This window comes from Protopterus annectens, chromosome 13.part0 (assembly GCF_019279795.1).
Source record: "Protopterus annectens isolate FY-2018-M chromosome 13.part0, PAN1.0, whole genome shotgun sequence".
NCBI lineage: Eukaryota > Metazoa > Chordata > Ceratodontiformes > Protopteridae > Protopterus > Protopterus annectens.
Window position 1 is genome coordinate 300,898,692 of NC_056747.1, and position 13,541 is coordinate 300,912,232.

Consider the following 13,541-nt stretch of genomic DNA (forward strand, 5'->3'; position numbering starts at 1 on the left):
TCACCAAACATTACTACTTGCCTGTCTTTTCCAAGTCCAGGACAGGGAGTCCCTACCAGGGACATTCTGGAAGATGTAACCTGGAGTTCTATACACACCTTCACCAAACATTACCACTTACCTATCTTTTCCAAGTCCAGGACAGGATTTGCTACAGCAGTCTTGCAGGGCATACTAGCCAGCCCAAACTCTTCTTGACTGCCTCCACCCTTCCTCAGCTTTGGGAATCAACCCAGGTGTGATGACTGCAACAGTGAAACACAAAGAACATAATACAGTTGTGTACACTTACCATAAATGTAGATGTTTGAGTGTATTCACTGTTGCAGTCCTGGTTTCCCTCCCTCCAGTCCCCTGTTTTTCTCTATCTTTCTCTCTTCTCTATGGCTATTCCTAATGGTATTAGTATTTACTTTTTACTGGTGGTGGTTTCCACACCATATACTAGCTCCCTGTTTGTGGGCTTCTGACATTTGGGGCAAGCAAAACTGATGTAATGGCATTGGCTGCCTGTTTTTATACCCCTGACGACCTGATGTCATGGAAGAAGCGACAGGATCCGATGCAGAAATACTAAGACTCTGGTATTCGGGCTGACTGAGGGCTACCTGCAGGCAGATAACCCAAGTGTGATGACTGCAACATTGAATACACTCGAACATCTACATTTGTGGTAAGTGTACACAACTGTACTTTTCCTCTTTACCTTTTTGCCATTCTAGTTGATTATATGTATCATTGTAAAATTAAAGGAAGAAAGACCAAAACTCATTGTTGTCACTGCTTGGTGGCTGAGAATGGTTTCATGATGCAAGTCTCCTGATTGTTAGATAAGGACATCCCCATAACTAGGGGGGATGGGAACAGCAGGCTCCACCTCAAAGCTTGCCTTCTTATGTAGACCATCTCATTCAGTAGGGCGTGCTGATAAAGATTTCAGAGGTGATTCAAGCTGTCAAGAAAGCCTACTTATCAGACCAACAACTTGAGTGAAAAAAGTTCCAAATTTAGATGGAGTAATGTCCAGTACTGTCTTGGTAGGTCATTCTTTGTGATTTTTAACATTTGTTGGGAATTTTCATAATCTGAGTCTGTTAGTTATTCTGTGGTCAGGTTGCATTCGCTAATTGTCCTGTGGATAGCAAAATTTGGCCCAGCACCTGGCTGATCAGATAGCTTCATAAAGGAGTGCTGAATCTGCATCCTTCATTGTGAAACCTGTCCGGTCTGTGGGACTTGAAATTTGCAGTCTGGGGAAAGTGCTAAACATTTTTTCTGTCATAACCCTGCTTCTGTGAACTTTCACACCCCTTGTTTTCTTCTTCCATAAAAATGACCCTCAAGGTTAGTCACATCCGTGGCCAGCAGCACAGAAACCTTGAACCTGTGTTACATACTTAAAATGTTTCACCTTCTGAAATACTATTTCTGTCACTTTTTTCTGCTCAGCATGGCACAGATGTGGTCTAATGTAGCTGACTTGAGTTGTTTAGATAGTATTAACTTTCTTTTGTTTTTCTGTACTAGTCTTATTTTTTAATTACAGTTGCAAGGTAGTAGCATGCAGTTAGAGAGGTGAAAGCTTAAGTTTGCTGTCCTCAGTGCCAAATAGCAAATCCACACTCCACAGCATGCCTTTATGTAAGTTAATCAGTCCAGAAGTTAATACTGAAGCTTCCATCACTTCGCTGTATGTGAAGGTGTGCATAACGTCAGCCAACTGATTTACGCATTCGCACAAATTGGACAAGTTGAGTTCATTGATTCTGGAACATGCTGTTTTTTTTTTGTGTGGCAGTTATTTTAATTCTTTGTTAAGATTTACTTGGAGATTTTATTTTTGCATTTATCAAAGCTATTATGCTACTGTGTGGGAATTTTGGTGTCATTAGGATGCCTTGGAGTCTGATTTCCTTATTTAGTCAGAAACCAGACTACCAGCAATAATGTCTTCTGTTAGGAGGTTTTAATTACACATGGATTGTTGTAGTGATAACAGTTTAAGAAAAACGTTCTTCCATGTGCACCTTTTATGTTTTTTTATTTTAGTTGTTTTAGTAACTCAAACGGGAACAATTTATTTATTTTTTACACTTTTTCTAATTTTGATGTCTAGTGATGGTTACCAAGGTGTATACCCTTTTGCTCACAGCGTATCCATATGCTTTTATGTCATCAAGCAATGCCCATGATTTTTCTGTATTCGAAAGACATGCGTAAATGGGCGTGCCTTCGTTGAAGGTTGAACGTCGAGCTGGCACCTCGGCGTTCGTCAAAATGTACTGCCAATCATTAGCGGACCGGAGTTCTGCTGTGGTGACCCCCAACTGGGAAAATCCGAAAGACAACAACAATTTGTTACGTGTAGTTCATTTTTTTCTAAATTTTTGGGCAGGTGGATTTAAGCTGCTCTGCAGTGAATAAAACCGTCTGTGTCCATGGTAGCCCCTACTTTGGATTTTGATGTAGGAAAGGTTGCAAGTTGTCTCTGTTCTGTAGCTAGTGTTGCAGTTCTGCGAAATGTATTTCAGAATCCAGGGGTGCAGCTAACGACTCAGACTGCAACTTCTTGGGTTTTGCTCCAGTCTTGCATTCCTTTGGAAAACTGAACTGATTCAGCCAGTCAGAAGGGATAGGCACAGGTGCAGTCTGGATAGGAACTGCTTGCTTTTTAACATGTTTTTCCTGGATAATAAGTTTAAACAACTGCAGAAGCAATATTTTAAATTCTGCTTTTCATTCTAGTAGGAATGCTGAAAATGGCTCCAGTTCCACGACTTCGACCAGTGACCAGAATCGACACCCTATCGAGGTTTGTGTTACCATAATTACTTGCCAAGTACCTACTGTCACTTTTGTTTTTTTAGGTTTTGTTGTATGCAGCATTCCATAACCTTAATCTCAAGTTATTTTAAAGTACAAAGAATTCAGGTATTGAACTGGTTTTAGTGACTACAGCAGAGTGCTGTGCGTGATAGTATGCTAAAGCCTAATTTCTTGATTACATTTCAGATGTTTTGGGCAGTTGGAAATCATGCTTCAGACCTTTTACCTCAGTAAGAGTTGATTATAAAGCCACAATGTGGACATTTTAACACTGAAGTGACAGTAGCTTGCTGGCAAACATCTGCAGTTCTCTAGTTTTTTTTAAAATGAGCACAGCATCAGTAATGTGGGGTTTGATTAAGAAAAAAAGAAAAACTGGGCAGTTAAGGTGGAGGAATTTGCTAGCTTGAAGTATTGCCACCCATATTTCTAGCAGACTTGTCATTTTTACATGTGCTATTTTAATTGCTTTCATTACAACTGTTTTTCTCCAGCTGCTTTTGTATGCCTTTGGCTTCTAGACGCCTTCAAAGTTTGCAGCTTTGACTGCCTAAATTTTGAAAGATGCAGGACTATGCTGGTAGATTATAAGATGTACACAGTATTACGGTAGTATTTATAGTCCTTTGAGGGCTGATAGTCTGTAATAATGTTGCTTTCTTAACTGTTATGCTACAGTCCATAGAGTTTGGAAGGGTGCTGTTTTACTTTGCTGGTAATTTGATCTTGATAGAAAGCCTGTATGTTTCCTTTAGTAGTGACATGTGTAAACTGGAAACTTTCAGTACAGCACATTGGGTAGTAATGGGTTTTTATTACTGCAGGCAGCAAGTGGGGGTTATTGAGAACATATGCTGATTGATGCGAGCTGTTTTTTTTTTTTTTTAATATAGTTTTACAGAATTTGGCTATATATGCACCTGAAGTGCATGATGATGTCCTTCAAGGATGCATCTGCAGTCCTTACAAATGGGTTGTCCTGTCGTCAGGCAGCCCTTCGGTCGGCCGGATTCCAAAGTCTGGGTCTGGCCTCGGCTGGTGTCGCACTTCACCCGACGTCATAGCTGCAGTTCTTCGGGTATAAAGGCATCAGCCGACGCCATTTTCCCCAGTCTTTCTTGCCGCGTGGCGCCCGAAGCAGAAGCTGTTCGCAAGTGCCGGTCGGTCAGATCCAGAGATTACTACTACCGAATACTACTTCGAAGACTTCTAAAAAGCTAAGTACCCCGTTGGGGACTCTTTCTTGCCTCAGCCGATGTCAGAAAAAGTGAATAACTGTTTAACTTGTGGGAAACAAATACCTCATAAAGATTTCCACTCTTACTGCTTACCTTGTTTAGGCCCAGACCACGTAGCAGCTTGTTTAGCCTGTGCTTCTTTCAACCGACGGACGCTTAGACGCCGGTCGGAGTTTGCTAAACAGTTTTTCGCTCAGATTTTGCGTACATAATGCCGCCGGATCCTCCGACTTCACAAGTTGTTAAGAAACGCAGAAAGGACCGACACTCGCGCCGCGGTTTCGGCCAAAACCGCTGTTAAGCAAATCATGAGTGTCTCGGTTTCGTCCGAAACCGAGCAAACGGTTCTATCTTCAGCCGAATCCATGACTACTACCGAGGCCCCTTCTAACCTGGTTGAATCGGCCTCTGAAATTCAACCTGCTACTGTGGTTTCACAAGAATTATCGGACACCATCCCTTTGGATGTTTCAACCCCTGCACGTGGTGCTGCTAGGCCGCCTGCAGCCATGTCCATAAAGGCCTTTGCCAGGGCTAAAGCAGCCAAAACTTCTAAGTCTGTGCCTGTTAAGCCCCCCTCTCACAGGCCCAGTTCCAGTTCCCAAATGCTTACTCTGGCAGAGGATCTCATCTCTTTAATAAGGGGATCCCAACCTCATCCAGACAGGGCCTCTCAACCTCCTCCAGAAAAGAGACCTAGAGCAGAGCCCCCCTGAGCCAGTGTCCTCAGATGATTCTTCTGATGATACAGACAATACAGACCATCCAGAGGCTCCTTTTTCTCCTTATGAAGACTCCGATGCTGAGGAATCGATTCCTTCTGCCTCTCCACCAGAGGAATTTTCCTTTGGGGAACCTTACATGCCATGAGAGAGCAATTCCAATGGCAGGGGCAAGATTTCTCAGATTCAAGGAAAAGGCTTAGGACCTTTTTGCATTTACCACAACATAGGCCTTTAGCTATACCTCCAGTTCTTCCTGTTGTAGATGATGCATTTAATGATGCTTGCACTGCTCCTGATACTTTGCCTCCAGCCCCTGCTAAGCCCGATAGGTTCTACAGGGTCCCGGACACACATCACCATTTATACAAGGCTCCTTTTGCAGATCCCGAGACTACCGTTTATACAAGGCTCCTTTTGCAGATCCCGAGACTATCTCCCAGGGGCCTAAGGCAGTAGCTTCAACCTCAGTTAAAAACCCTCTCCCCTCTGAAAGGGAATCCAGGTCCTTAGAGAGATGGGGTAAAAAAGTATACACCTCTGCTACTCTCTCAGCTAGGGCATTGAACTGTCAGTTTCATATGATCCAATACCAGGAGTTTATGCTTGATCAGTTAACTAAGAAACTGTCCTCTGATGATTCTTTAGATAAGAAATATGTTCTAGAAATGGTGCATAACATTCAGCAGGTTAGTAACCATTCTTTAAAATGTGGCTATGATGCACTGGAGGCTTCCTTTAGATCAGCCATGACTGGCACAGTTATAAGAAGGCATGCATGGTTGAAAGAACAGGTCTTGCCGGATCATGTTAAAGCAAAACTATTAGATGCTCCTATGGATAAGGTCAGTTTATTTGGTTCTCCTGCTCAGCAGGTACTGAAGAAAATGGAAGAGAAGGCAAAATCTGTACAAACAGTGAAAGATTTCGTACAGGTTCAGCCTCCAAGGTTTAGCAGGAACTGGCCTTCCAAAAATTGGTCCTTTCCAGACTCCTCTAAAACACAGAGAGGCAGGAATCAATCCAGAGGAGGTGCCTACAGGGGACGCCAGTGGCACGGTAACAACCAGCAAGGCACAGACACAACTACTACCACTGCAACAGGACAATCACAGTGACTTGGCTCTGGCACCGCCTACCAGGGAACAAATAGCAGCACCCTTGGGCGGAAAGTTAGCCTTATTTTCAAAAAACTGGCACTACATCACAAGAGACAAGTGGATTTTGCAAACTATAGACCAAGGCTACAGGTTTCATTTCCATACTTTACCAGGAAAAAGAGGAATGCCAAACCTACCACCAAATCAAAAGACAGAAGCTCTAAAACAAATAGCTCAATTAGCAAAGATGAGAGCTGTGGAAAGGGTACCATCTATGGAACAAGGAAAGGGATTTTACTCCAGACTATTCCTGGTACCAAGAAAAGAGAAAAATTGGAGGCCTATTCTCGACCTGTCCGCTTTAAACAAATTCATCATTGTTCCAAAATTCAAAATGCTGACCCTACAGCAACTTCTTCCCATGCTGGGCAAGGAGTATTGGCTGGTGACTCTAGATCTTAAGGAGGCATACCTGCACGTCCCCATACGACCAAATTGCAGAAGATACCTCAGATTTCTTGCAGGATCAGAGCATTATCAATTCTCAGCATTGCCCTTTGGCTTATCTACTGCGCCCAGAGTGTTCACGAAATGCCTGGCATCAGTAATCGCTCACTGCAGGCTTCAGGGAATCCAAATATATCCATACCTGGACGACTGCCTGATACAAGCGGACAACAAAAACAAGCTAACAGAAGACTTACAAAGAGTCATTTGCTTACTGCAAGCCCTGGGATATACAGTCAATATAAAAAATCAAGACTGATACCATCCCAAAGAATAACCTTCTTAGGTGCAGAATTGGACACAGTAAAACAGATGGCATTCCTAACTGCAGAAAAACAAGAACAACTTCCTCTCTACTTCTTGGCATTAACAAAGCAGAACAAACTAACAGCAAGGAAAGTACTGCAGGCCTTGGGCTTCATGGCATCCTGCATAATCCTGGTCCCTCATGCCAGACTGCATATGAGAAAGCTACAGTGGTACCTGAAGAATTTATGGTCTCAACACAGGCACAGCCTAGAAACCGAAATACCACTAATCCCATGCCTGAAACAAGAGTTCCTATGGTGGGCTCAGGCATGCCAGTCAAACCAGGTTTGCCCTTCCACAGCATTCAACCAAGCCAAACCATCACAACGGACGCCTCAGACCTCGGGTTGGGGCCCACATGCTGGACAAGTGCATACAAGGCTTATGGACTCCAGATCAGCTGCACCTGCACATAAATCAAAAGGAAATGCTGGCAGTAAAACTAGCAATCCAGAATTTCAGACCATTCCTCCAAGAAGGGCAGTTGATGATAAGGACAGACAACACCACAGTCATGTGGTACATCAACAAACAGGGAGGCACTCATTCATACCCTCTATGCCGGATGGCACTGGACCTATGGAATATGGCTCTGAGCTACAACATTCAGTTACAAGCAATTTTTGTACCGGGAAAAGAAAACATCCTAGCAGACATATTGAGCAGAACTACCTCGGATGCTCACGAATGGATGCTACACCCGGACATCTTCAAGGTCATCACAAGGAAATGGGGACTGCCACAAATAGACCTATTCGCATCCCCACTCAATCACCAGCTCAAGAAATTCTGCACAAGGACGCACCACCCACTTGCTTGGAAGGTGGACTCTCTATCCTTCAGTTGGAAAGGCCTGACAGCATATGCATTCCCACCTCTTCCTTTGATGCACAAGGTGCTATTGAAAATCAAAGAGGAACATCCAAGGATCATTCTGATAGCTCCAGACTGGCCAAGACAACATTGGTACCCATTACTGAGGAGCATGTCTCGGGGGAAAATGTGGACACTACCCCTGACTCCTTTGCTGTTAACTCAGAGCGGCTACAACACCCTGCATCCAAACCTGAAAACTCTGCAGCTGACTGCCTGGAACATTACATAAGAGCAACTAACCCAGATTTATCCCAAAGGGTTAAAGACATTATCCTTGTGGCCCGCAGACCTTCAACAAGAAGGAACTATGCAGGAAAATGGAAAAGGTTTCTCATTTGGAGTACTGAAAGGGGAAAAGATGTGTCAAAGGTAGACATTGCCAACATCCTGGAGTATTTGGCAGAGCTTTTCCATACAGGCCTGTCCTATTCCTCCATCAAGATACATGCATCAGCTATTTCTGCAGAATACAGCTTGATCCCCTGTCTTCTCGCATCCTCTACTCAGGCAGTTTCTGAGAGGAATTAAAATGTAAAACCTCCTAGGAAACCACCATTACCAGCATGGGACTTGAACTTTGTGCTAGAAAAATTGACACTCCCCTTCGAACCAGCAGCAACAGCAGATCTTCAACACCTATCCTGGAAAACTGCTTTTCTGCTGGCAATTACCTCAGCAAGAAGGGTTTCTGAGCTACAGGCTTTAATGGCAGTACAACCCTTCCTAATCTTCCATCAAGATAGAGTGTCCATGAGAACAAATCCTACATTTATGCCTAAGGTGGTATCCAGAGTGTCTTTAAACCAGGCTATCCACCTACCTACCTTCTTCCCCAATCCACAGAACAGGGGAAAGACTGCTGCATACTTTGGATGTACATAGACAGTTGCGCTACTACCCGGACAGAACCAAGGGCAATAGAAAAACTGACCAGCTTCTGGTAGCATATGCAACAGGAAGGGAAGGAAAAGCAATTTCAAAACAGACAATCTCCAAGTGGATAGGAAATTGCATCAGATTCTGTTACTCCTACCATGGAAAGCAAACTCCACAGAACATAAGGCCTCATTCTACAAGGGCTACAGCCACTACTACAGCTTTCTTACGAGGAGTGGCTACCAAGGACATTATAGAGGCTGCTACTTGGACCTCCGTGCATACATTTGCCAAGCATTATAACTTACCTTTATACTCTAGATCCCGAGCAGGGTTTACCACTGCTGTTTTGCAAGGGATCCTAACTACACCATAATTTCTTCTTCCTCCTCCCCTAGTTTGGCTATGGTATTCTACCCATTTGTAAGGACTGCAGATGCATCCTTGAAGGACATAGTACAGTTTTGTACCTACCATAAATGTAGATGTCCGAACAGGAATGCATCTGCAGTCAGGATTACCCACCCTCCTTCCCCTCTGTGGTATTCCTAGGGTATTTGCCCATCTAATAGCTAGCTGGGGGGGGTCTCTTATGGTGTATTTGTTTGCATATATGTACATACATGCTTATTTTTTGTGTTTGCCTTCTACTATTTGGAAACATTGGCATTTATCCAAAATTTAGCTATCCAAGAGGGCAACTGGCATCTGGGGCAAGAAACACTGAGGAAAATGGCGTCGGCTGATGCCTTTATACCCGAAGAACTGCAGCTATGACGTCGGGTGAAGTGCGACACCAGCCGAGGCCAGACCCAGACTTTGGAATCCGGCCGACCGAAGGGCTGCCTGACGACAGGACAACCCATTTGTAAGGACTGCAGATGCATTCCTGTTCGGACATCTACATTTATGGTAGGTACAAAACTGTACTTTCTTCATGTTTCACTGTTGCAGTCATCACATTTGGGTTATCTGCCTGCAGGTAGCCCTCAGCCGGCCTGAATACCAGAGTCTTGGATTCCTGTGTTGGATGCTGTCTCCTTCCATGACGTCAGGTCATCAAGGATATAAAACATGTAGCTGACGCCATTACATCAGTCTTTCTTGCCGTGCGGTACCCGAAGCAGAAGCAGTTTGCAAGTGCCGGTCGTCCGACTCCTGAAAATTTCGTTTTCGAGTTTCAGAACCGAAGTCTTCAAAAAAAGATAAGTACCCCATTGAGGATCTTTTTTTTGCTCCAGTCGATGTCAGTAAAAGTTAACAATTATCTGTCTTGTGAAAAGCAAATACCTCATAAAGATTTTCATTCGTACTGCATTCCCTGCTTAGGCCCAGACCACGACGTGACATCCCTTGCTGTCGGTGTTGTGCCTTGTTCAACCCCCGAACTATTCGACGTCGGGCTATATTTGCAGCAAATTATTTTGGTACTGTGTATCCGTACTCCAAAATGGCTTCGGTAAGCCGTCCGACTACCGATCTTCCTAAAAAACGTAAGGATAAAGACAGAGCCAGACTGCATAGGTCCAAAACTGCCGACGACGCTTCTGTTAAGCTAGTCGCCAGTCTGCCGGTACTCAGTGAGGAGCTTTTGCAGCCCCTGATACCTGCTACTTCAGATTCGCAGGCCTCTACTGAGACCCATTTGCTGGGAGATGCTTCTTCGACTATGGAACCTGCGGATGTCTCTACCTTGGATGGGCCTGGAGCCTCTGTGCAGGCACCGGCTTCTGAGGGTGTATTCAGACCTACAGGCTTGCATTTTAAACCAACGACATTTTCTTCATCCAGGCCTAAAACTTGCACCACGCCTAGAAAACCGATGTCCAAACCGCATGGTCAGGCCCATATGACTAAAAAACTAATGCTTAGAATGGCTGAAGACCTTATGACCTTATTACCTTAATTAGGGGAAGCCAGCCTCCCCCCTCTTAAGAGACCTAGAACTGATTTTCCTTCTGAGTCTTCAGATCAGGAATCTGATATTTCTGTTACTTCTGATTACCAAGATTTGCCCTCATCTACCTGTGAGGATTCTGATGCAGAGGATTCCATTCCCTCTGCTTCCCCTCCAGAAGATTTTTCTTTTGGTGAAGCCTTGCACACTCTTAGAGAGCATGTCCGCTGGGAAAGCCGGGATTACTCTGACTCCAAAAAGAGGCTTAGGGAATTCTTACTCCTTCCTCAACACAGGTCTTTAGCTATACCTCCTGTTCTGGACATTGTAGGTGATGCTTTCTTGGAATCTAGCCTTTCTCCAGGCACTTTACCTCCAGCTCCCAGAAAACCTGACCGGTATTACAGAGTACCTGACTCCCGCAAGTTCCTCTTCAAGAATCAAAGCCAAGTAAAAAAACAGATAAAAACTCATTTCCAAAAGCAGGAAAACAGCGTGGTTCAGCTAGCCAGTATAATTACAAAATGAATGGCTTCTAGTGCACTTCGAAGTAACTCAAGAACAGCAACAGTCGTAGTTCCAATAGCAGGTTAAATCCTTTATTTTAACAGACAACAGAACTGTACCAGGCTTTATCAAGTTGAATTAAATGAATGCTTTCTGTCCTTTATATACTAAAAGTATTTAGTCATGTGATATTTGCAGCACTTGCTAATTACATTAATTAACAGAACTTCTGCTTGTTAACAAATGAAGTTTAAAAGTCTGAATGATTCTTAAAAAAATATTAATTCCAAAATTAACTTAAATATATACTGACATAAATATACTAAAATCTGCCCAGTAGGAACATGTATATGCTCTCAGTAGTATCATAAAAATTCTTCTTAAAAATAGATACACAAAATAAAAATGTTTTTGTGTTCATTTTTATATGTTAAAAAGTATTTTACATTGTGAAAGAAGTCAGAAACCAAACATTGTTTAAATATTCTTAGCTTGTTTAAACAAGCTCTCTATAGCTCTTCCTTTCTATATAATAAGAACTTCTATAACAAGTGACAAAGCTTAGAATATAGGCAGTGTCTATTTGCAAAAGAGAAGTGAAGCCAAATCTCTGTAAGGTGAGAGGTAATAATGATGGAAGAGGAGAACCATATATTAAGTCTGTGGATGTATTCAGCTAATATGGTTAATGTAATTTATCTCTATTTATTTTTAATACACTCTTCAAGCTAATACTATCGTTAAGGCCAGGATGGTGGGTGGCATTTAACTTAATCTGCCAAATTAGTTTGCGATTTTCTAGGTGAGATTCCCAATCCCCACCCCTGGCATCCTGCTTGACCTGTTCAATTTCCAGAAATTTTAGCTGCATGTTAGGGCAATTTAAAAAATGTTTATAAAATGCATTTGTCTCCCTTTTTCTTTCGATGTCATTGAGGTGCTCATAAATGCGTCTTTTGAGCATTCTCTCTGTCTTCCCTATATAAAAACTGTCACAGGACAGACAAACCCCCAGATATACTCCCCGTTTGATATTACAAGTGTATCTGTCATAGGGGTATAGACATGTCTTTCTAGCAGCTAAATAATAACACTCATTTTCTATTATGTAACTACATTGGTTGCAGGCCCCACATTTTTGTGTGCCCAATTTTCTTGTGTTTCTGAAATTTTTGTTGTCTTTTCTACCTTCAAATAACCCTTTAAGGTTAGTGTCCCTCTTCCTGGTGTAGCTTACATTGTCAGGTAAAAACTGACGGATGTCTTCATTTAATGCTAAAATAGGCCAAAAAGTGTTGATAGTGCTTTCAATAACATCTGAGCCCCCATTAAAAGTATAAACAAAATTGTTTTTTAAAAGGGAATTACTCTGTTCGTTGTTGGGTTGCTTTGTAACTATTCCTTTTCCCAATAAAGGGGGATACAGGGAATCTCTTTTGTTTACTACCTCTAATGCTAGTGCTTTTAATAAAGTGTGGGGATATCCTCTTTGCAGGAACATGTCCTCTAGTATGTTAATCTCTTGCAAAAATAATTCATTTGTACTAGACATTCTTGAGGCTCTTATAAATTGCCCCTTTACTATGCCTCTCTTAGTGTAATGGGGGTGTCCACTGTCATAATGCAGGAAGGTGTTAGAGTGTGTCTTTTTTCTATAAATACTTGTTTGAAAGCAACCTGCTGTGATGTTCTTACTCAACAATACGTCTAAATAATGTAAAGAGCAATCACTGATTTCATGTGTGAAGGACAAAAATGTAGTAGTTGCGTTCAAATAGTTAAATTCTCCAAACTCTTCCTTGTTGCCCTTCCATAAAATGCATATATCATCTAAATAACGTTTGTACAATATAATGTGTTCCTTCCGTTTTGTAGTATGGATAAAGGCCTTCTCCCATCTATAGAGGACAATGTTAGCATAAGACGAAGCACATGAGACACCCATAGCCGCCCCTTTCTTCTGTTGGAAAATTTCCCCGTTAAAGTAAATATAGTTGTTTAATAATACAGTTTCCATGAACTCAACTATTAAATTAATTAAGCTTCCTGTCAGCCCAGATTCAGTGGCCAAAATTTCGTTGAACCAGTCCAGACCTGTACTGTGTGGTATGCTAGGGAACAATTCTATAACATCTATAGTGACTAATAAAAGGTCAGGGTCAAACAGGTTGGATGTAATGTTGCCTATAAATTCCCATGAGTCTTTACAGATGTGAGTAATAGTTGAAATAAGATGTTTCAAATTCTGATCTATAAATATGCCTATCGGCTCCGTGATGCTCCCTGCTCCTGCTACAATGGGTCTGAATTTCAGGGGTGCTAAGCCCTTATGTACCTTAGGTATCCCGAACATAACCGGGATTTTCGGTTTAGGTACAGAGAGAAAGTTGTAAAGTTTTTCATTAATGCCCCCCTGGTTGAGGTAGTCTTTAAGCGTGTAATGTATCTTGGAAATGGCTAGGTTATATTCATTTCTTGAAATAAGCTCATAAGTTTCTCCATCTTGCAGGATGTTGTGTATGTAAGTCTCATATTCAGAATTATACATAAGGACTACCCCTCCACCCTTGTCGGGTCTCATCACTCTGATATTTTCTTTATTAATATGTTCAATAAGTTGGAGTAAATGGGAATCCAAGTTGTTTTTAGTTTTTTTATCCTGAGTGTTAATTCTCTCCCTGAG

General features: G+C 42.3%; 1 protein-coding gene across 1 annotated transcript in view; it reads left to right on the forward strand.

Annotated features, from left to right (window-relative positions):
* The window catches only part of RNF126 (ring finger protein 126), a 673,386-nt gene that overhangs the window by 222,809 nt on the left and 437,036 nt on the right, over positions 1 to 13,541 (forward strand). The window contains exon 3 of the mRNA XM_044053890.1: positions 2,749 to 2,812. Coding sequence (XP_043909825.1) covers positions 2,749 to 2,812 — 64 coding nt within the window. The remainder of the gene's footprint in view (positions 1 to 2,748; positions 2,813 to 13,541) is intronic.